This window comes from Myotis daubentonii, chromosome 2, assembly GCF_963259705.1.
Source record: "Myotis daubentonii chromosome 2, mMyoDau2.1, whole genome shotgun sequence".
In the NCBI taxonomy this organism is placed as follows: Eukaryota; Metazoa; Chordata; class Mammalia; order Chiroptera; family Vespertilionidae; genus Myotis; species Myotis daubentonii.
In genome coordinates this window covers 159,131,615-159,156,770 of record NC_081841.1, presented here as the reverse complement: position 1 = coordinate 159,156,770, position 25,156 = coordinate 159,131,615, and the positions used below count along the sequence as shown (strand labels likewise).

General features: G+C 41.1%; 1 protein-coding gene across 2 annotated transcripts in view; it reads right to left on the bottom strand.

Annotated features, from left to right (window-relative positions):
• The window catches only part of PIBF1 (progesterone immunomodulatory binding factor 1), a 237,935-nt gene that overhangs the window by 212,257 nt on the left and 522 nt on the right, over positions 1 to 25,156 (bottom strand). For both annotated transcript variants that reach the window (XM_059684820.1, XM_059684821.1), the window contains exons 2-5: positions 24,014 to 24,306; positions 20,672 to 20,772; positions 12,007 to 12,205; positions 9,736 to 9,855 (exon numbers count right to left, since the gene is read on the bottom strand). In XM_059684820.1, coding sequence (XP_059540803.1) covers positions 9,736 to 9,855; positions 12,007 to 12,205; positions 20,672 to 20,772; positions 24,014 to 24,265 — 672 coding nt within the window. In that variant the 5' untranslated portion in view covers positions 24,266 to 24,306. The remainder of the gene's footprint in view (positions 1 to 9,735; positions 9,856 to 12,006; positions 12,206 to 20,671; positions 20,773 to 24,013; positions 24,307 to 25,156) is intronic.

The window sequence follows — 25,156 nt, the reverse complement described above, 5'->3', positions numbered from 1 at the left end:
TAGAAATGTTTGGAGAATGAACTAATATTAAAATTTCAATGGGCTTGGTGCATTTAAAATAACTAGCTTGAAATGTAGAAAAAGTGACTTTAAAATTAATAATTATCTATAATAATAAAAGAGTAATATGCTAATTAGACCGGACATCCTTCCAGATGACCTTCTGGACGAAGCTGGCCAGGGCTGCGAGGGAAGCCTGGGTCCCGGGTGCCTGCTGGTGGCCAGAGGGAAGCCCGGGTCCTGGGTGCCAGAGGGAAGCCGGTGCTGGCAGCTGGGGGAAGGAAGGCCTACTCTTGCACGAATTTTGTGCATCAGGCCTCTAGTATATTTATATGCAGAAAATTTTTGAATATTTCAAGAAAGACATCATAAAAGGAACTTCCATTTCTTGATGGGGGTGGTGGTTAACTGGGTGTATTCACTTTGTAAAAATTCAATTAAGATTTCTTCTGTATATAACAAGCATTTTTAAAGCAGTGAAATAAGTTCTGCAAGGAAGCTTGTATTTGTCCTGGAGAAGAGGATATGTGACAGTCACACATCAAAGGGGAAAGGGAGCAGGAAGGGGGTAGTGAATAGGTTCTCACTTTTTTTACTTGATATATGTCTCTACTGTTTGGCTGACACAAAATATTGAAAATTTTATATTATAGTGTTTGGTTATCAACTATTAGACCTTTCGTATTTATAACTAGTGGCCCAGTGCACGAAATTCGTGCATGGGGGGGGGGGTGTCCCTCAGCCCAGCCTGCACCCTCTCCAATCTGGGACATCCCTCTCACAATCTGGGATCGCTGGCTCCTAACCGCTCACCTGCCTGCCTGCCTGATCGCCTCTAACCACTCTGCCTGCCGGCCTTCTTGCTCCCAACTGCCCCCCCCCATTGGCCTTCTCACCCCCAATGTCCCCCTTGCTGGCCTGATTGTCCCCCGCTGGCCTGATAGCCGTCAACTGCACCCCCATGCTGGCTTGATCGCCCCCAACAGTCCACCCCGCTGGCCTGCTCGCCCCCTACTGCCCCCCCCACTGGCCTGCTCGGGCCCAACTGCCCCCCTACCAGCCTGCTCACCCCAACTGCCCCTCCTGCCGGCATGCTTGCCCCAAACTGCCCCTCCCTCTGGCCTGATCACGCCCAACAGCCCCCCACTGCTCGCCTGCTCACCCCCAATTGACCCCCTGCTGGCCTGCTTGCCCCCAATTGGCCCCCACGCCGGCTTGCTTGCCCCCAACTTCCCCCACCACCAGCCTGATCACTCCCAACTGCCCTCCTCTCCTGGCCTGATTGCCCCTAACTGCCTCTGCCTCGGCCCTGCTATTATGGCTTTGTCTGGGTGGTGGCCACAGAGCCGGCTGGTGCAACCAAGGAAGCCAAGCTTCTCGCCTGCTCCAGCCAGCTCTGTGGTTCTGGCTGGCACCTCCATCTTTGTTGCATCAATTTGCATATTTCCTCCTTATTGGCTGTGTGCGCCGCCATCTTTATCGCGAAGTGATGGTTAACTTGCATATTATTCTTTTATTAGACAGGATGAGACAAGAGGCCCGGTGCATGAAATTCATGCACAGGTAGGGTCCCTAGGCCTGGCCAGTGATCAGGGCCGATCTGTGGGCTGAATGGCAGAGCAATTGGGAGGTCCCTGCTGGCACCTGCCTTAGCTGGCCTGGAGCCTGCAGGCTGGGGGCATCTCCTGTGTTGAGTGTCTGCCCCCTGGTGGTCAGTGTGTGTCACAGTGACTGGTCATTCCACCGGTCATTCCACCTTTCAGTCTATTTGCATATAAGGCTTTTATTATATAGGATGCCTTTCCCTCCCAAACTTCTGGTTTCTAAACATCAGCAGCTAAGCATTTTAGATTTATAGAATTTCAGAGGTAAAAGACACCCTGGAGATAATCTACTACTATCTTCTTATTTTCAAGATAAGAACATTAAGGCCTAGAGGAGTTAAATGATTTGTCCAGAATTCCAGGGCAAGCAGAAATAGAACTAGAATCTAGTTTTTCTTGAGTTCATACATAGTTTTTTCTTTTCTTAATTTCAAGTTCCTATTTATTGAGGAATCTGTTCTGTGGAAATTATAAAACAATTGACTAGTGGTAATGTTATTATTTACTGCTCAAATCCAGGGTGTTAAAGAACTTTAGTTGCAAATTGTATGGGTTCAAATATGGTACATGCATAAATCATACTGATTTTGGACTCCTTTTATAACAATTATTCCTTAAATACATATTTAAAAATCATTTGGAAAAATAACATCAAACCTAAATGTTTTCTACAAAATGTAAAACATTATTCAAAGATGCAATTATACAGGCTCATTTTAAACAGTTAGCAGCTGTTTAAACCAAAAGACACTTACTTTAGATATAATACATTTCTTTAAATCTTTTGTCTCACCCTATGTAAACTGAAAAGAGAGTGGTAACCTATATGTCAAAATAAGTCTTTGATAAATTAAGTGATCTCCTGCCTGTGGGGCGATAGAACAGCTAAGGCAATTGCAAACGAGATATAGTGACATTTACCTTAAGGTCAATGGTTGAAATCAGAATTAGTTTACAGTGGTTAGCAGTTTAGTAAATGAGAAGAAATGGTGTGATTAACTATTTTGGGAAAGTGAGAATTCACTCCTCAGAATTCTCACAAGTTGGGCAGGATAAAAAAGAAACTTCAGAAAACAGCTAACATTCCCTGAAATATAAAAACCTGAATAACAAGTATGTATCATTAATGAAATATATCATTTTCATACAAAAAGAATTAACTGGATTACTCACATATGACTACTTAAGATGAGACTCAAGGTAATCTTGCAGAATTTTTCTCAGTAAATGTAACTATGTTTCTAAACAAGGAAGTTATCTTGAACAAAACACTCTTTTTGCTTCCTAGTTACCAAAGTTCTCATAAGAGAAAATGATTTCATCATTTCCTCATGAAACTTAATAGCTTTATTAAGTACAGACTCATCAATGCCCTCCTTACATAGTATTGATATTTTTTTTAAAATGAAAGAAGCATGATGAAGTGAATTTACAATACAAAACAGCTGCACATAATTTAACTACATGTACTGGTTCAAAATTGTGACTTGTTATAAAGAGGTCTCATAATTAGGAAGTAAAAATATAGTACTTATGAAAACACTAAGTATCATACACAAGCACATGTACATTATACAGCTCAAAACATGCTAGAGACTATTATTGACACTAAATTTGAAGTAAAAGATAAACCCTATTTTCCAGTGTTAGTATCTAGCTATCATTTCCAAATAAAAAAAGATGAGGGAATAAATTATGAAAGAGGACCTCAGAAATCCACTAACATTGGCATTTCAGGAAGACTGACTTCTTTTTCAAAGGTCAAAAATCACATTCTTGACCTACCTGGTTTGGCTCAGTGGATAGAGCGTATGCCTGTGGACTCAAGGGTCCTAGGTTTGATTCCAGTCAAAGGCACATGCTATGACTGTGGGCTCGATCCCCTAGTAGGGGGCGTGCAGGACGCAGCCAATCAATGACTCTCTCTCATCATTGATGTTTCTATCTCTCCCTCTCCTTTCCTCTCTGAAATCAATAAAAATATATTTTAAAAAATCACATTCTATTAAATTTCTAAAACAGTTTCACCTCCTATCTGCCATGAACCAGCAGGTTATATGAACAAAAGCAGAATTAACTATACGTGGGCTTTTTGTTAGGCATAATTATAAATTCAATGTAATAATTGAGATACATTTAATCTGAAGAGTACATGTTATGCCAGAAAGGTTTCAGTTTTTATAATACTTTCTCCCAGTTATAAGTCTACTGAATTATATTAGTTTGGTTTAGACAGTTGATATGAAATTTGGGCTCTAAATAAAAATAGGGTAACCTAACGTAATACTTTGGCCTCTAGGTAAAAAGTGGCAAGATTTTCTGAGTAGCTGAAAGCAGTTGAAGAAATAGGTGGATACACGCTGCCACCATGTGGTAAAAGAAAACAACTGAAACCATTTTGGAAAAAGATAACCCAGAAAAAGCGGCAAATTTGTTTTCCTAATCCCCAGTCTCAAAACTCAGAGACCCAGCTAACAAGATCTTAGTTTCTCTTAGTAAACCACTATGGAATTGTGATAGTGGAGCAAATAAAATGGAATGAACAATGCTAAGAGAATCACTTAAAATAGAGTCAGGAGGCTACCAAGGAGTGATGTCCATGCTCTGCTCAAAACATCCGGGAGCCATAACCATCCTGGAACAGCTGCTCCATGGACACACATGGACTCTACTTCCTTCCTTGTAGTTTTCACCTCCTCCATTTGCATATTGGAATTAACCAATCTCTGTTAACATAACCAGCAATCCTTCATTTGTATGAAAAAAATTACCTTTTGCAATTTTGCCTTTATAAATCCTGCCTGTCTTTGTTCTCCCCAGAGTAGTTGCTACCTAGGTTTGCATCTCTGGGATTGAAATCCTTTTATTCAGATAAATGCTTCTGACTCTGTATGACAGCCTAAACTTTTTTTTCGGTTGACAGCTGTCATTATCAGGTAATTTTTCAGGCAACTTTATTTGTTGGCTATTGTGCCCTCTTTTAAGTTTCTATTAATTTATACTTGTTCTATGAAATAGTAGTAGTACCTTCTTATATTTGTCTTGAGTTTATCCTCTTGCAAGTCAATCCTTACCTTATCTGTACTGTAATTTTTATGAACTTCAATTGCTTTTTAACAGCTGTTGTTTTTTTTTTCCTTTGCAGTTGTCACCTTTCACCATACTATGTGATATGCTTATTTACACTGTTTCCCTGCACTCCTTTTAAAATATAAACTCCATGAGAGCAGAGATCATAGTCTTGTTCACTGGTGTATCCCAAGCAGCTAGAACAGCCGTGGGCAAACTATGGCCCGCGGGCCGGATCTGGCCCGTTTGAAATGAGTAAAACTATTGAAAAAAAAGACTGTACCCTTTTATGTAATGACTAGGGGCCCGGTGCACGAAATTCGTGCACTGGGTGTGTGTGTGGGGAGGGGAGTGTCCCTCAGCCCAGCCTGCCCCCTCTCACATACTGGGAGCCCTCAGGCGTAGACCCCCATCACCCTCCAATCGCAGGATCGGCCCCTTGCCCAGGCCTGACGCCTCCGCCAGAGGTGTCAGGCTTGGACAGGGGACCCCCATCTCCCCCTGATCACTGGCTCTGGCCCCCGCCCAGGCCTGAGGCCTCTGGCCCAGGAATCATGCCTGGGCAGGGGACCCCCATCTCCCTCTGATCGCGTGCTCCACCCCCCGCCCAAGCCTGACGCCTCTGACCCAGGCTTCAAGCCTGGGCAAGGGGACCATCATATCCCCCCAATCCCCGGCTCCGCCCCCTGCCCAGGCCTGATGCCTCGGCCAGAGGAGTTGACCCTCATCACCCTCCGATCACCAATCACCGGATCGGCCCCTTGACCATGCCTGAGGCCTCCGGCAGAGGTGTCAGGCCTGGGCAGGGGACCCCCAGCTCCCCGTGGTTGCAGGCTCCGCCCCTTCCCAGGCCTAACGCCTCTGGCTGAGGCGTCCGGCCCGGGCAGCGGGGACCCACAGCTGCAGCGGCCCCGCGATCGTGGGCTTCGCTTTAGGCCCAGGCAAGGGACCCCTAGCTCCCGGGACTGCCAGCTTCGACCGTGCCCAGCTCCCATCGCTGGCTCCACCCCTACTTCCTGCTATCACTGGCCAGGGCGGCAAAGGCACCTGATTCTCCGATCATGGCTGGGGGGCAGGACAAAGGCGGCCCCAGGGCCGCCTTTGCCCTGCCCCCCAGCTCTTAGCTCCCCCCTGGGTTTCCGATCACTGTCAGTGGCAGGGGGCTTCTTCCTGCTTTCCCTTTCGCCTCCCTGCATTGTGCCTACATATGCAAATTAGCCGCCATCTTGTTGGCAGTTAACTGCCAATCTTAGTTGGCAGTTAATTTGCATATAGCCCTGATTAGCCAATGAAAAGGGTAGCTCGTACGCCAATTACCATTTTTCTCTTTTATTAGTGTTGATGTTTACTTTGAATTTATATTAGTTCACACAAACACTCCATCCATGCTTTTGTTCCGGCCCTCCGGTCCAGTTTAAGAACCCATTGTGGCCCTCGAGTCAAAAAGTTTGCCCACCCCTGAGCTAGAACAATGCTTGCCACATCCTATATAATAAAGAACTAATATGCAAATGGTCATCGCGCCCTTGCGCCCTCATGCCGGGACCAGGGGACCTGAGGCTGCACCCCCCACATGGCGGGGCTTGACGGGGGACCTGAGGCTGTGCCCCCACCTGGAGCCAGGCTACGGGATCTGAGGCTGCTCCCCCCGCCCTGCGGGCTTGACAAGGGTGGGGCCAGCCAGGTCTGGGTCTCATGTGATTTTGAGGTGCACGTGGGTGGGCAGGGACTTGACTCTGGGTCCCACAGCACGCCCCAGACTCTGACAGGAGGGAGATTTTCATATACATTTTACTAATTTTTTTTCATCTCTGACACTTCTATTATAGCGAAAGGACAAATAGCAATATTAAAATATTTCCTCTAATTAATTCCCTTTTAATGTGCACGGATTTTGTGCGCTGGGCCACGAGATGTATGATAACTATTTAATGAATGATTTTCATTCTCATAATAATGACCTTGTGAGGCAGGGTTATATATTATCATTCCAATTTTACAGATGGGGGAGTTGTAAGGTTTGGAAACAGGAGAGTAGAGAAAACTAAGTTTTTTGTTTTTTTAATCTAAGGTCATCATGCCATTGTCAACTTGCAGCAATGAAACTGGAATGAATATCTTTTAATTCTCCAAATAATATAGCAGTAATTTAATAAAATCAACACAATGTATAATTAAGCTAAAATTCTTTTAGTATTAAATATTAATATTTATTGTTCATTATATCCTTATAAAAAAGTCTTCACTCGAGAGACTTTAATTTTAAAATAATTATTTTTTCTGTGTTGGGCAAGTTGACCTGTAGTAGGCTTTGATAGAACATAAGACCCAAACTTTAGGGGTAGCTTTAATATAAAAATAATTCTATTGTGTCTAAATCATATTCCCTGAATTTCTAAGATCTTTTATTAAGTAGATAAGATAGTATTTAATTATTTTTTTGCTAATTGTGATTCAATTCTGTTTATATTATTATTAAACTAGAGGTCCGGTGCATGAATATTCATGCACTGGAGGGAGGGTTCTTCAGCCTGGCCTGCCCTTTCTCACAGTCCGGGAGTCCTCAGGGGTGGGAGGCAACCAGGTCATCAGGGGAAGGCAATGCCCCATCACACCGCTGCTGCTGCCTCTGCCAGCAGCCAAGCCTTGGCCGGCCCCGGTTACCTGAGCCTCGGGCGGCCCTGGGCGGCTGAACAGCCGCCAGCTAGGGGGCTGAGGGGACTGGGGGTCTCCAGAGACAGGCACGCAAAGCTGTGGGCGCCACCATCTTTGAGGGTGTGGCAGTCAATTAGCATATTCCCTCCTTATTGGCTGTGGGCACCGCCATCTTTGCGACAGCATGAGGGTCAATTAGCATATTCCCTCTTTATTAGATAGGATTTAGGAAAAGGATTACATTTATAGTTGAGAGGTGATAAACCTTTAACAATCATGCACAAGGAAGAAGTCTGATGGTTAATTTTACATGTGCTCTGACTAGGCCACAGTACCCAAATATTTGGTCAAACATTATTTTAGATGTTTCTGTGAGGTATTCTGTAATGAGATTAACATTTAAATCAGCAGACTGAGAGTAAAGCAGATTATCCTCCATAATGTGGTGGGCCTAACCCAATCACCTGAGGGCCTTACTAGAATAAAGACTGACCTCCCCTGAGCAAGAAGGAATTCTGTCAGCAGACTGTTTTTGGATTTGAACTACAACTTTTCCCTGAATCACCACCCTGTCAGCCTATCCCATCAGATTCTGTACTTGGCAAGCCTCCATAATAATGTGAACCACTTCCTTAAAATCAGTATCTATCTATATCTATATCTATATCTATATCTATATCTATATCTATATCATCTATATCTATATCTATATCTATAGATATCCTGCTAGTTGTTTCTCTGGGGAACCCTAACTAATACAGGTTCACAAACAAAACTGCTCCTAAGTTCAAGAGTTATTTGTGCATTAAAAACACTCAGGAACACTAAGTGTTAATAATATTTTCTTTCCTTGTCAATAAAATACTAAAAGTGTTAGCAAAGTTAAAACAAACTAAAATCTGGGATACAATGTTATTAATGATCTTAAGAGTAGAGAGACTTGCTTCACCACAAAGTAAAAAAAAAAAAAAAAAAAAAAAAAAAGATATCACATGCTAACGATAATTCTAGAATTTAAGCCTTTTTGTGTGTGTGTGGCCCCAGGAATCCTTTGTTCAAGAGAAACCACTTTTAGAATCCCTAAATGTTAAAGTGATTAAAAAAGAGATATGATATAAAAAAGAATAGAAAACTCCTCCAGCTTTTTAAAACTAAAAAGTCCTTCAGTTATGCTGAGGTACCACAAGGTGTTGCAGAACCAAGTATGAAAGTTTGTCTAACTTGTCTTGTCTCTAATGAATCCTGTACTGCAAATACCACCACCATCCTGGACATTTTACAGAAACAACAGAGATTCAAAGATTTGTCTAAGACTATAATATTAGTTAGCCAAACTGAGGCCTTCTAATTTTGTTCATTATTACTTTGACTATACAAGCAAATTTTTTAAAAAAGTAAAAGCTATCTTCTAAATAACAAAATAGTTTACTGCACAATGTGGCAGATTAGCAGAAGGAAAACAACAACGACAATATATAGAACCTTACAGTCGTGTTCACATAGGCACATCTGCCTCTCAGGCATTGCTCCTGAGGACTTCATCACTCCTTTAAGAGGAGGAAGCTAAGACTTTATTTTGCCTGTAATATTGGCTCAATATTAATGACATAAGTCTATTCTGTCCAGCACTAATAGTGCAGCAAATTACAGCATCAAAATATAAATTAAATCATAGCTATTTACTTATGAATAATAGATCTTTGGTAAAAGCTGTCCTCGAAGTAAAACACAAAATAAATATTTATATGCAACTTTGCTAAAAATCACATTCTTACTTTGAAACAGAAACACTGGCAATTCAACGAAATAAATAAACAGTATTATTTTTTCCATTTGACAGAGTAGGAAACATTAAATAATTTGTTCAAGGTCACACAGAAAATGAGAGTGCCAAGATCTCATCCAAGGTTCTAACTCTAATCTACTAAAATTTGAACTCTCAAAGGGCAAACCATTCTCTTTTGGGTTCACTGCTGCCAGCACCGAGCACAGCACCATGATCATCACTGGGGCCAATGCTAGTATCAGTGCACATGCTCTGAACAAGTATTAGGAGGGCTAACTCTATTTGATGAAGAGGCAAAGTGACCAATAAGTGGATAGTAGCTCCTTTCATATATCACAAACAAGGTTAATCTATAATGAAGAACTGAGAATAAAATGAGTTTACAACAAAATGTTCAACCATGATTACAGGTCAATATCATAGACTTACCTTGTCAATCATTAAGATGACTACTTCTTAATGATTTAACTTCCTCCCACCATTTATGAAGAATCACAACAGTCAGCATGCCCATGTCCTATTTTTCTATCATTGACTTTTACATTTCTATCATAAATTTTCAGGAATTCCTTATAGAAAAACTTGGCGCCTCTTGCCACCAGTGATCAAAATCATACAAACCTCTGTCAGTTGTTTCAGTTGGGTTTTGTTTTCTGTTAATTCTTCTGATAGGTAATTCTTTTTCACTTGTAGTTCAGAGATTTCCTTCTTTAATGGATCCATTAGTTCATAGAACCGAATCTTTAAAAAAAATTAAATAAGCAGGTTTTAAACCCAAATTAAAATTAAAATGTGCTAATTCACAGTACTTTCAATCCTTAGTAATAAAAGTAAAATATTAAAGTCATAAAAGAAAAGTGTTAAGGAGTTTCAGATTAAGAGCCTGTATAAAAAAATCGTATCTCTACAAAACTAAAATAAGACAGTTGTTAATTGACCTGACTACTAATACTTGAAATCTCAATGTTCAATTCAGTTCTAATCTTATGTTACTACTTACTCCTCATCTCCTATTACTCCTCACTCTACAGCAAGCATGTCAAACTCAAAGGCTAACACAGGCCAAATAAACGAGGCATGTAGCCCGCAGGCCACAAGTTTGACATGCTTGCTCTACACCAGCAGTCACTAACCTTTCGAACCTCACGGACCACCAGTTGGCGATTGCTGCTACACCATATGCTTGTTATTTCCTGAGCACATCAAGTATTCAAGACTTTTGCTCTTGCTGTTTCCTCTGACAAAAAAGTTTTGTTTTCCCCCATATATAAATGCAAGACTCATGCTTTCCCTCCATTCAGGGCTCTGATCAAATGTCACCCTATCAGTAAAGCTCTCCCTGGTTCCCCCAACGTGATTTCAAATAGTATGCCCATCTGGCAGCTGTCCCTAATCTTCATTCTTGCTCTTTTCTCTATAGCATGTAGACAAACATTCCAAATATTTTACTTTTAATTTATTGCCTGTGTTGCTTCACTAACATGTAAGCTCCATGAGGGCAGACATATTTGTCTGCTTTGGATATTGCTCTATCTCCAATGCCTAAATATATGATAAGCCCACATCTAAGTTCTTAGTGAAGCTCTATGTACTGCTACCACTGCAATATAAGGGACAATCACAATGAACTGGAAGGTATCTTACAGATCACTACTTCCATTCAGTTCAGACCTCTCTTCCCACTCATAATTCTCTTAGGAGAATTTGCCTGACATCAATTATGAATAAGGCGTCAAGAACAGCACTTAAGATATTTGTTTTGGAAAGTACATTTTGGGCAGAAACATTATATTTAAGTTGTTTCAATAAAAAGCTGGACAGAAAAGTAATACATTTTGTAGGAAATCATTAATCTAGAAGCCTTATCCAAATGAGAACGAAGAGTAGCAATCACTACTACAGCAAAATAATAGGTAATATTTTATTGTTTACTATGTTCTAAGGACTAAGCTAAGCATTTTATATAGATAATCACAGTTAATCTCCCTAATTACCTCAATAGAAAGGCGTTATTATAATTAACCCTTTTATAAATGAAAAAATTCAAGCCTATTACAGTGAAATGACATCTATCTATCTATCATAAACCAGTAGTTCTCAATGTATAGTCTGGGGACCGCTGCCCTTACCCCACCACTCCGAGAACTTTTCAGGGAATTTATAAGATCAAATCTATTTTCCTAGTAATACTAAAATTTTTTGCCAGTTTTGCTCATTCTCATGCTTGTTCAATGTCATCTGTCAGTGGCTACATGATGTGTGAAGATATCAACGTCCTTACGGCTAACGTGTGCTTATATAGTCTTGTGTTTTAAAAATGTCTCTTTTAATTTCTAATATGGTAAATATTAACAGATATAGCCCATATAAACAAAAGCTCATTGGTGTACTCAGTAATTTTTAGAGTGTATGGGATACTGACACCAAAACACTGAAACTATTGCCATAGATCAATCCTACATGTAGATTTGTGTAACCAACGCTACAGTCAAAATCCAGAATTAGATCCACAAAGCTCTCCCTCATTCGACCCCTTTATAATCACACGAATTCCCCTCTTCTCTACTATCCCCAACCCCCACAACCACTTATAACTGTTATGTCTATAATTTTTCATGCTGAGAATGTTACAAATCACTAGTTTATGATAAAATAATTCATTTCTATAGACGATGCAGCTGTTAACTTCAGAGCTCTATTTATTGCTTGCCTTTGGAGATCAATGATCAAGACCCTTAAAATTTGGTGATCTGAAATGAACACCATTCACCATCTTCAGATCAGGGCCATAAAATAATTGGGTACTTCAGAAGTTACGGCTAACATAAATGGCAAATGTTAGTCTGAAAACACGTGTTTTTGTTTTTTTTTTAAATGATATAAGACACTCACAGATACATATTCAGGAATAGAGAGCTGATCTTCAGGAAAACCTTTTAGTTTCATATATTGTTCTTCTGTCAATTCAAAGTCACGCAGGTTTCGACGAATATCTCCAGCTTTCTCTCTTAGCTGAAGATTTGTCTCTTCTAGTTGTTTCTGTCTCAATAAAATAGTTTCCATTTCTTGTTTCATCAGTTCTTGATATTTTCTATTAAGAGATAATTTGTGGCAAGCTTAAAAAACTCAAGATTTTTACTTTTTATAGTGAAATAAGATTAGAAAATGAGAAGCTCAAATAGTATATTTGGTTCTAGCTAGAATCTTATTTACTTAATCAGTTAAACATAAAATGACAATTCTATATCAACTAGAGGCCCGGTGCACAAAAATTTGTGCACTCGGGGGGGAGGGGGGGTCCCTCAGCCCGGCCTGTGCCCTTTAGCAGTCTGGGACCCCTTGGGAGATAACGACCTGCTGGCTTAGGCCTGCTCCCGGGTGGCAGAGGGCAGGCCCAATCCCTAGGTGCAGCTCCTGGTCGGGCTCAGAGCAGGGCCGATTGGGGAGATGGGGCGCCGCCCCCTGTCATGCACAGAGCAGGGCGGATTGGGAGGTTGCGATGCCACCCTCAGTCATGCTGAGGGTAGCGCTGATTGGGGGGTTGGGGCACCGCCCCCTGTCACACTCAAGGCAGGGTCGATGGGGAGGTTGCGGCGCCACCCCCTGTCATGCACAGAGCAGGGCCAATCAGGGGGTTGGGGCACTGCCCCCTGTCACGCACACAGCAGGGCCCATCAGGGGGGTTGGGGCTCCATACCCTGTCATGCACAGAGCAGGGCCCATCAGGGGGTTCCCCCCTGTCACGCACAGAGCAGGGCCCATCAGGGGGTTGAGGAGCTCCCTCCTGTCACTCAGAGAGTAGGGCCGATAGGGGAGTTGGGGCACCGTCCCCTGTCACACACAGAGCAGGGTGGATCAGCGGGTTGGGGCGCACCCTCTATCACCCACAGAGCAGGGCCAATCAGAGGGTTGGGGTGCCACCACTGTCACACTCAGGGCAGGGCTGATGGGGAGGTTATGGCTCTACCCCGTCACACACAGAGCAGGGCCCGTGGGGGCGGGGGGGTTGGGGTGCCGCACCCTGTCACACACACAGCCGCAGGGCGATCAGGGGGTTTGGGCGCTGCCCCCTGTCACACTGATCCCGGTGCCGGGAGGCCTCACGGCTCCGCTGATCCCAGTGCTGGGAGCATATTACCCTTTTACTATATAGGGTAGAGGCCTGGTGCACGGGTGGGGGCTGGCTGGTTTGCCCTGAAGGGTGTCCTGGATCAGGGTGGGGGTCCCCACTGGGGTGCCTGGCCAGCCTGGGTGAGGGGATGATGGCTGTTTGCAGCTGGTCACACACCCTTCAGGGTGGGGGTCCCCACTGGGGTACCTGGCCAGTCTGGGTGAGGGGCTGAGGGCTGTTTTCAGGCTGGGGGTGACTGAAGCTCCCAACCGCTCCTTTTTTCCTTTTTTTTTTTTTTAATTCTGGGCCAGCTTTAGCTTGAGGCTTGGCTCCAGCTCTTAGGCCTCCGCTGCTGAAAGTAGGTTTCTGGCCTTTGCATACAATGTTGCGATCCTGCTGGCTGAAGTCTGGCGGTATTTGTTACAATGTTTGAAACTGCCAGCTCAGAGGCCTGCAGCCTCCAGCGGGAACAGAACGTTGGTTTCCTCTGTCACTGAGGCAAGCAAGCCTCATGTTAGTTTCAAGCTGCCTGGCTGCCGGTCGCCATCTTGGCTGACAGTTAATTTGCATATCTCGCTGATTAGCCAATGAAAAGGGTAGCGGTCGTACGCCAATTACCATGTTTCTCTTTTATTAGTGTAGATTACTAAATATGCAGCCACATTGTCAAGAGGAGATGGAGTGGAAAGAGGTGTATGAAGGATAAATGGTGATGGACAGAGACTTGACTTAGTGTGGTGAACACACAATACAGCATACAGATAATGTGTTGTAGAATTGTGCACCTGAAACCTGTATAATTTTGTTAACCAGTGTCACCCTAAGACATTCAATAAAAAGGGAAAAAAAATGTGTAGCCACATAAATGATTAAATAGAGAATTAATATTCTAATTTCAGTCTTAGCCAGTGTGGCTCAGCTGGTTAGTGTCATCCCATGCACGGAAGGGTCACAGGTTCGATCCCTAGTCAGGGTGCTTACGAGGCAACGAATCAATGTTTCTCTCTCACATTGATGTTTCTCTTTCTTTCTCCCTCTCCCTTCCTCTCTCTCTCAAAATTTTTTTTTCAATATAAACGTTTTTTTAAAAGAATAATTTCAAAAATTTAAATAATAAAACTATACATCTTTTCTGCTTAAGGTTTAAGTCTTATATCTCGGTTTTGAATCCTACTCATTAAAGTATAGTCAAATCTTGGTTCTTGAAAGTTTTCTATCTCGAATAATTCAGTTCTTGACCATGCTGTTCCTGGAAAAAATGTCTTGGCTGTTGAAGAAAACTTTGGTTCTGCAACTGACAACCCTACATGATACATCAGCATGACAAAAAGTGTCTCAGGCTACAAAGGAGAGAATTCAGATCAGTTTACTGCTAAACCTCATGTTGTTAACATCTCAGGAAATTATGCTGTAAATATTTTTGTGGGGTTTTCTTTGCTCTTGTTGCTGGGAAGTTGGACGATCAGCACAATTTTAAAACATAAAGAGGCCATCAAGAGTGCTAATGTTGTAAAGTTTCTTTCACAAATGATCACAGGCAACTGAAGAGACAGAAAAATTGTTGTTAATAAACAAAAAGCAGTTAGCTAGAGACATTTCAGAGGCAGTGATATATGAACAAGCAAAGGTGCTGCATGCTGACCTGAAACAAGAGCTGAAAGTGATTCATTTAAGGCTACTAGCGGGTGGTTTGATAAATTTAAGAAGTGTTTCCAGGTTAAACAGTACATTAGACATATACGCATATAAGAAAGGTTAAAACGGGGAAACATTTGGGGGTCTGGAATGAATTCATTCAATTTACATGATTTCTAATAGGAAGAAATTATTCTATTTTGAATTGCTTCTTGAACAGTTTTTCAAAATGAGTTAAGTTTGAGAACTGAGGTACCAAAGTAATTTTCATTTCTCTTTGTCCAGGTACTAAAAGGTATACCTCTTTAAGATGGTAACACTGAATGACCATAAGATAATACTTCAAACATTATGAGGTAATGAAAACAGTAATCTGCACATAATCATTATTCTCAAAGAATACATGTAGTAGACACTGCTACTGTTAGTTGCCTACCCAAAGATTTTTAGCAGGAAAGGGACCATCTGATTTGGTTCTCTCCCTAATACATCACTCCCATCAACTTCAAATATGCTGCTATTTCTGTCTTAAAACAAATGAACAAAAAACCCCCACAACTTTTGACCTCATTTCAATGCCCTCTTTGTTTGCTCCCTCACGGAAAAAAACTTCTCAAAAGTTGTCTATGCTCACTGCCTCTGATGGTTCTCTTTTTCTTTTCTTGACATACTAAAATCACAGATTATTTTATTAAGTTCATATTTTGGAAAAATTCAAAACTACATTTTGTACTACATTTCATTTTAAGCATAAAATTATAACTTGCACATAACAGCAGGCCTCTGGTTATTATTTTCCATACTGTATTTTTAAAATATATTTTTATTGATTTCAGAGAGAGGAAAGGAGGAGAGAGAAATAGAAACATCAATAATGAGAGACAATCACTGTTTGGCTGCCTCCTCCATGCCCCACATTGGGGATTGAGCCCGCCCGTAACCCGGGCATGTGCCCTGACCGGGAATTAAACTGTGACCTCCTGGTTCATAGGTCAATGCTCAACCACTGAGCAATGCTGGCTAGACTGTATTTTTTCTTTAAAAAATTTTTATTTTTCAATTACAGTTGACATTGAGTACTATATTAGTTTCAGGTGTACAACATAGTGATTAGACATTTGTATAACTTACGGAGTGATCATCCTGGTAAGTCTAGTAGCCAACTTAAGCCATACATGCTTATTACAATACTAGAGGCCTGGTGCAAAAAATTCATGCACAGGTAGGGTCCCTAGGCCTGGCCAGCAATCAGGGCCAATCGGGGCCTTCTGGCTGCTGGCTGGGGCCTTCCTTCCCTGACTGCCGGCCCCATACCGCCCCCTGGTGGTCAGCACACGTTACAGTGAGCGATCGAACTCCGGGTCTCCTGGTTGAACTCCCTAGGGGACACTTTGCATATGATATATGGTACTTTACATCCCCATGACTATTTTTATAACTGGTAATTTTCATATCTTAATCCCTTCCCCCTTTTCATCCATCTACCCAACTGGCTGTGAGGACCAAATGTGTTCTACAGTTGAAGAACAGCTGTGCAAAAGACACCTCTATGGAGCAGGACTTGCTTCAGTGGGGCTTTGGTGCTCACTGAGTCTGCCCCTTGAGTGTGTTGGTCCAAAACTGCACTGGTTCTGGGGCCTCCTGGGAGGTGCAAAGTCAGCCACTGCCTGGGGTCACAGTGCAAAAGTTACAGAGCGATTTGCAGATGGCTGTTACTTGTGTTGGGCTTGGAAGTGCCCAGGCAAGGCCAAGCTGACTTGGGCCTCCTATTGATAGGTATGGGGCATGCTGACGCCAGCTGCAGTTTATTTGAGAGATTTTAGAAAAGTATGAAGAAGCCTGAGCCAGGACAGGCCATTCATATGGAAAAGCTGCTGCAAACAGGGGTGGGGCTGCAAATTGGATTGGGCAGGGTCTCAGGGATCACCAGGGCAGAGCCAACAGTGTGAGCCAGGCTGATGGAAACTCAGCTATGGCAGCCCATCAGCTCTGTGACTGTGGAGGTCTCAGCATAAGAATAATGACTTCTGCGAGCACCCCTGTCTGGGAAAAAGCCGCCCCTGAGTTCTTGCCCCAATGCCAGACAATCCAGTTCCTCCCCATATGTCCCTGGATCCTCCTCAAGCCGTTGCCCTAGCATTGGAGCTCAGAGGGAGCTAGTTCCAGTAAGTCATGCACTGGCTTTTTAAGAGAAACTGCCTGGGTCTCCAGCAGCCTCCGTGTCACTCAGCCACAATCCCTGCTGGTTTTTACAGCCCGAAGCTACAGGGGCTTCTCTCCTCGGCACTAGGACCTGGGCTGGGAATCTGGTGTGGGGCTTGGACCCCTTGTTCCTCACAGGAGGCTGCCGCAGCCTAGATATCCCTCCTGATCAGAAACATGCCCCACGTGGGCGTCGGCCCAGCCTACTCTGTGCCTCTGCTCCTCCTACTAGTCTCAGTGTGCTTTCTTCTTTACTTCTCTAGTTGTAGGACTTCCATTCAGCCAGATTTTAGGTCGTTCTAAATGATGGTTCTTCGGTAATTTAGTTGTAATTTTGATGTGTCTGTAGGAGGCAGCAAGTACTCCTGTTTACCTACACTGCCATCTTGATCCTCCGCACCTTTTAGTTATGATGTGTGTTGGTGTGGGCCGCTTTGGGTTCACCATGGTTGGGACTCTGTGCTTCCCGGAATTGTATGTCTATTTACTTCACCAGGTTAGGGAAGCTTTCTATCATTATTTCTTCAAATAGGTTTTCAATTCTTTGTTCACTCTCTTTTTTCTGATACCCCTATGATATGAATGTTGGTATGCTTGATGTTGTTCCATAGGGCCCTTAAATTATCCTAAATTTTTTGGATTTTTTTTTTCCCTGCTATTTTGATTGGGTGTTTTCCATTGCCTTATCTTCCAAATTGCTGATTTGATCCTTTGCTTCAGCTAATCTACTGTTGTTTCCCTCTCCTGTATTCTTCATTTCTGACCTGATATTTTTTATGTTTTCTATCTCTTTTTTTGTTTCTTATCTCTTTGTTAAAGTTCTCATTCAGTTCATTGAGCATTCTTATAACCAGTGTTTTGAACTCTGCATATGGTAGACTGCTTGTCTCCATTTTGTTTAGTTCTTTTTCTGGAGTTCTGTCTTGTTCTTTCATTCGGTAACATGTGTCTTTGTTTCCTTATTCTGGCTGCCTCCCTTTTTTTTAATGTATTAGGCAGAGCTGCTATGTCTCTTGTCTTGGTTAGAGTGGCCTTATGTAATGGGTGTCCTGTGGGAGCCAGATGCTCCTGATGTGTCGCTTGTGTGGGTTGTATGTTCCTTCCTGTTCTACTGGAGCCTTGATTGCTGTTGGCATATCAATGGGAGGGACTGACCTTCAGGCTGATTGGCTGTAAGACTGGCTGTGACTATAGCAGAGGAGCTGTTGTGCAGATGATGACCCCATGGAGCAGGATTTGCTTTGCGGGACTCTAGTGCCTGCCAAGTCTGCCCTTCATGTGTGTCATGTGGTGGCAGTTTGGTGGTGTTCTTGTATGATAAGATCTGAAGCTGGCCACAGGTGTGTTAGTTCTAGAGCAGCCGTGGGCAAACTACGGCCCACGGGCCGAATCCAGCCCGTTTGAAATGAATAAAACTAAAAAAAAAAAAAGACCGTACCCTTTTATGTAATGATGTTTACTTTGAATTTATATTAGTTCACACAAACACTCCATCCATGCTTTTGTTCCAGCCCTCCGGTCCAGTTTAAGAACCCATTGTGGCCCTCGAGTCAAAAATTTGCCCACCCCTGCTCTAGAGCCTTGTGGGAGCGCTCTGGTGCAAACCAAGAGCCTCTGCCTTTGCTCTGCCTTGGGCCACTTGGTATGAGCTACAAAGTGATCTAGAGATGCCGCCTGTGCTGGGCTTGGAGGTATCAGGGAGAGGCCAAGATGTGAACTGATACTAGCTGCCACTAGTGTCAGGTTTGCACGCACTTTGCAAGAGGCAGTCTCCAATGCTTTTATTAAACCCGTGTCAGTCAGGTTTTCAACCCCCTCCTTCATTCACCCCGAAATTTCAATGTTACCAATGACATCTACATTGCTAATGGTCAATTTTCAGTTCTTTTCATCCCTAACCTAATGATAACACAATACAACTAATCTCTCTTTTCTTATACACTTTCTTTGCCTGTCTTCCCTAATTTCTTAATTTTTCTCCTTTTACTGATGGTGTTTTTTCAGTCTTCTTGTTTGGTTTATATTAATTCTGGAGTACCTGGTCCTCCCTTGGAGAATTAATCCAGTCTCATGACTAAAATACTGTTTATACACTAATGACTCCCAGATTTTTATGTCCAGACCAGACTTTTCATACAATTCCAATGGATTTCTAATTAGATAATTCTAACTTAATATGTCCAAAATGAACTCCTGCTTTTCATTCACAAACCTATTCCACTGTGTTGTTGTTGTTTTTTGGTCAAAACTGTTAGCCACTCCATTCTTCCATTTATTCAGGCCAAAGATGTTGGCACAATCCTTGGCTCCACATTTTCTCTTAAATCCTACATCTAATCCATTAAGGCATTTTATCAGCTTTCCCTTCAATATATTCAGAATACATATACTTTTTACTCCCATCAGTGATCAAGAGGATTATCACAATAGCCTCCTAACTGCACTCTCAGCATCATTCAATCTGATAAATTTCTAAAGAATTAGAATAGGAACCCTATTACTGAATGCAGTGGTTTTCAAAGTGTTTCAAAGTATTACCCTGAACCAGTAGCATCACCTGGGAACTTAGCAGAATTGGAAATTTGCTGGATGCCAACCCAAATCAGAACCTGAGAATGGGACCCAACAATGCTTCCTAACAAGACTTCCAGATGGTTCTGATGCATCTAAAGTTTGAGAGCCACTAATAATAGTGGCTAATAAATTAAGTCAGATAACTTTTTTTAAATATCAGCTAGAGAGTGAAATGTTATAAAGGGAACAAATACCTAATTTACACATTTACCTCTAATTAAAATATAGAAATAAACATTCACCTTCAAATTCTTTACATAGATGCCAGATTTTTAAAAATATGGATGTATGTTTTTTGTATGTATGTGTGTAAATCATTGTTCATAATTTCCTAGTTCAATTTCTTTACCGTGGCAAGAGACCTTAAAAGACACTTGGGAAGAAATTGAGAGGATACTTTTTATGGATTTAATTTTTGCCTCCCAATTTCTAAATCTGTTTTGTTTACTCTTTCTTTGATGATTTTTTGTCAGTCACTCCTTTTTATTGAATGTTTCCACAGAATTAATTGTAGTTTTTATAAAAAAGAAACATCTTTTTTTGTACTCATATTTGTTTACATAATTGTAATTAAGTTACACAAGTATAATAAATACAACTGGCATAGGCATATTTGTGAGTAAACACAATGGATTCTTGATAAGCAGATAATTGAGGTGGAGAAAGTATGCAGGCAAAAAGAGACACTTTATGCCAGAAGAGTTCAAAGGGCATGAAAATCAATCAGTATGTTTTGCAGAGAAAATGAAAAAAGGTTAATCAAGACAGCAGGTTAAGTGGCGATCAGTTTAGAGAGCTCCCATTGTCACTTATGGTTCACCTACATTGGCAATGTTTGTTGAATAAATGTTGAATTTTGACTTTTTTTATTTTGTGGACTGTATCAAATAACCTACTTTTTTGTTGTTCTGTATGTAAAACTGTTATCAACTGTGACTTAAAATTTCTCTATTTTAGCTTATAATCACATGCATGAACAGGTAATGACATTACTTTTAACTGCTAAGTAGGTATTGATGCATCTTAAAAACTTACCTGGTATCCTTCTGCTGAAATGTCAATTGGTTGTCTAATCTCAAAGTTAGTACCTGCTTCTGGTGAAGTGCATCATTAAGTTTCTCCTCCAATTCTTCAATCTTAAGAAAGAAGAAAAGGTAAATTATTTGGTAATCTTTCAAATTATTATTAAAAAGCACTTAAAAGAAATACACTTTTAAATAGAGCAGTGGTTCTCAACCTGTGGGTCGCGACCCCTTTGGGGGTCGAACGACCCTTTCACAGGGGTCACCTAAGACCATCAGAAAACACATATATAATTACATATTGTTTTTGTGATTAATCACTATGCTTTAATTATGTTCAATTTGTATCAATGAAATTGGGGGTCACCACAACATGAGGAACTGTATTAAAGGGTCGCGGCACTAGGAAGGTTGAGAACCACTGAGATAAAGGGTGTTTTGGCAGTAGTTGTGTCCACAAACTGTAGTCTGTTCATCCAAATTATTTTTAAACTGTGGTTTAAAACTGCTGCCATAAATGTTCTTTTTTTGCCAGGTGTTATTAAGACTATTTTTCCCCCTTAACCTACTCTGAATAGAAGCCTATTGACAACTGGGATTTTATGTTGATGTCTCATCCAGATAATTATTTCCAAGCCAGACCCTTCATTTGTACTTTATTCTCATACTAGTAGCCCAGTACACAGATTTGTGCACATTGAAAGGACGTTAATTATAAGAAATATTTTAATATCGCTACTCACCCTTTCTCGATAATAGAAAATTAGTAAAATGTATATGGAAATAATATGTAAATTGATTAATAAACAATAACATGATATAACAAAGACATGCTATAAAAAACATATAAAAACAAAACCATGATATAAAAACAATATTGATAAAAACAATGACTGATAAATTGATTAAACTTATTCTAATATCTCCCTGTATACCATATCAAGAGTAAAAACACTTTCAGAGTGCTTGACTAATTTCTCTTGTGATGAAGTATTTACAACTTTAACTTTAAGGTCACACACTCTTCGAACTCAAGAGAAAGCAACATATAACTGACCATGTCCGAAAACGGGTTCAGGTAGGAATGTTCCTACTCTGTCTAGAGTTTGTCCTTGTGATTTATTAATAGTTATCGCAAATGCTGGCATCACGGAAAACTGTCTTCGAATTAATTTAAATGGGAGGCCAGTGTCAGATGGGGACAGCTGTTTTAATAGTTGGTCTTCAGACATATTCTGTCGATGACGCCGCTTTCTTTCAGCTTCAGAATGTCAACAAAAACAACCAAATGCACGATCAACAATGACAGATGGAAACACACGCGTGTGATTGGCGCCAGTGAGAGCATTATATGTATTGCACATGCGCAAGTCAACGTTTATTTTTAAATTGCCAATGTGTGTTATACGTACCAGCTAGTCAGTCAGTTGGACAGTCGGACGGATGGACGGTTGGTCACTTAGCCTTTTATATATATATATCTGATTACTACCCATCTTCAATTGACTGAAATGAAACTAGTCTTATATCCCTCTTGCATTTCCTTAATCTCCAAAGCAAAAAACATGAGCCACCTTTGATATGGCAAGTTCTCCCTCACTGTTTTTGTCCCATATTATTCCAGTAAAACTATTCTTGTCAAAATTATGAATCACCTCCATAATGCCCAGTCCAATGACTATTTCTACATATTTATCGTACCCAACAGCATGATTTGACAGAGCTGACTGCTCCATCCTCTTTGGGCTTCCTTGGTAATCCTCTTGGATTTTCCTCCTAACTCTGTGCACTTTCAAGTTTCTCAAGTTTGCTGCATTTGGGGCCCTTTGCTCTTCCTAGTAAATGTCATCCAACCCCATGACCTTAAGTGCCATCTATATACTAATGCATATTACATACATGCACACACACACTCCTAGTCATGGACTCTTTCCTAAACTCCAACTGACAATTCCAATTATGAGTCTAACTGGAATCTAAAGTTTAACATGCTCAAAACAGAACTTATATTTTACCTCCCAGATCTGTGTTCTCCCAGGCTTTGATTTCTCAGTAAATGGCATCAGGTGATGAAGCCAAAAACTTAGGAGTCTTACATAAGGCAACAGCCTAATTACCATCTTTTGCTTCTATGTTATCTGCCCTTAGTTTATTAATTCAGTGCTATTTTGAATACAAAATCAGGATATGTAACTCCAATTGCCTAAAATCTGCCAATGGCTTCTCTGACTACATAATCTAAAATAAAGCAAGGGTTAAACAATGGTGATGGGCTCATATCCAGTCCATGTCCTGTTTTTGTACAGCCCTTGAGCTAAGAATGGGTTTTTAATTTGTAAAGTGTTGTTCAAAAAAACAACAATGAAGAAAAATATGTGCTAGACCATATGTGGCATGCAAAGCATGAAATATTTAATTTCTGGCCTTAGTCTGTTTGGCTCAGTGGATAGTGTTGGCCCTTGGACTGAAGGGTCCCAGGTTCAATTCCAGTCAAGAGAATGTGTCTTGTTGCAGGTTTGATCCCCTGCCCTGGTCAAGGTGTGTGTGGGAGGCAATCAAACAATGTGTCTTTCTCATATAGATGTTTCTCTCTGTGTCTCTCCCCCTCCCTTCCACTCTCTCTAAAAATCAATGGAAAACTATCCTCGGGTGAGGACTAACAACAATTATATATATACATATACATTTTGGCCCTTGACAGAAAAGGTCTGTGACTCCTATCTAAAGTAGGCATTGCTGCCCTGGCCAGTTTTACTCAATGGTTAGAGCATCAGCCCTCAGATTGAAGGGTCCCAGGTTTGATTCCCGGTCAAGGGCACATACCTTCTTATTTGGCAAACACCATTTGTTAAAGACTATGGTAAGTGAATTTACACTTGCTGCTATAATACAGTAACTATCAAATTAAAAGACAAATATAGTAACTATCAAATAGAAAAATGCCGAAGAAACCTAATCTCCACAGTAGAGAACTATATAGATCCAATAATTATGATCTTGATTCTTCCCTATCAAACTAGTCACATCAGGGTTAGTTCTCAATAAAGCAGAAAACTTGGCTAGAAAAAAACACGTAAGAAAACATATCTCACACATGCTAGATTTAAAAAATGGAGTCTACAGTAGCAATTCATCCCTGCCCACCTTTAAGTCACCTCTTCTTTCAGTACTTTTTGATACACAGAAATATTCACACACACCCTTCTAAAACCAGTGTTTTAAAGCTATGCAAGAAAATATAATTACTTTCCTGACATGATAAATTTATAATTTCAAATTCTGGGCATATACATATAAATTTAATTCTTATTTACCTGCAGCTTAAAAACAATACAAACTTTACAGCTGATCTTACCTTTGTAAGATAATCTACTTTCAAATTGTCAATCATCATATTTTTTTGGGATAGCTCTATTTTCAGTAACTGAATATTATGAAGTAGTTCTTTTCGTTCGATTAGCTGCCTGGTGATTTTGATTTTACCATCTCTTTCTTCTGATGATGAAATGTCATCTGTAGGAACTGTTGTTTCTAAACTAATATCTTCAGATTCCAGAGAGCTGGAGACATTCACTGTTTTTGATGCCTTGGCAATTTTTCGAGACATTATTATGGATCAGTTTTCTTCTCCAATTCTATTTCAGTTTTCTGTAGGTTAAAAAATATCAAGTTAAATGTACTCAAACATTCTCTGTGGAAAGCATATTACAGAGACCCTAAGGATTTCCCCAAGGCAATCTGAGGACCCCAAATCTAGGACACATTAGTAAATTACTGCTCAGGTCGAACACATTAAATCAAACTCATTAAATCCTATTATGAACTCAGGCACTTGGATGGATAAGAAACCCAGTTCCTTGGAGCAGGAATAGTCGGAGGAGACAAAAAAATACGTAGGAGACAAAGGATAGAGCTCTAATGCTCCCAATAAAAGCAGCACATGTTCACTATTAGAGAGATCACTTCCGAGTTGGTCAGGGGAAGGTTATACAAAGATAGAAGATAGAATCTGGAGGATTTGGGGAGGAGTAGGAAGAAGGGGAAAGCATGCAGGTGCTAAGATTGGTGGAGAGGTGGTGAAAGTGTAAAGACAACGGGAGAGAGAGGGGTCAGGCTGGGGTCGAGTCTTTGTGAATCCGAGTAGTTAGCGACTCCTTCACCCACCGAACACACACACAGCCTTAATAATCCAGGCTGTGGAGGGCCTTGAATGTCAAATGCGTTAGAAATCCATTCTGCAGGCAATGAGGCACCACTGAAGATTTTTAAAGGGGGGCAGCAGTGACATAAAAGCATTTTTCATAGGCTTGCAGATAGCAGATGAAAACAAGAGGGTAGAAGAGAAACACTCAAGAATTCTAAATCGAACTTCTTACCCTTCCAGAAGAACTGAACAACTCATCTATTTTAATACTACACGATATAATGAATTGTTTACGGTATTGCTAATAACAGTTTTTCTAAACCCACGGCTGTGTGTATGGAGGGGAAATGGCAA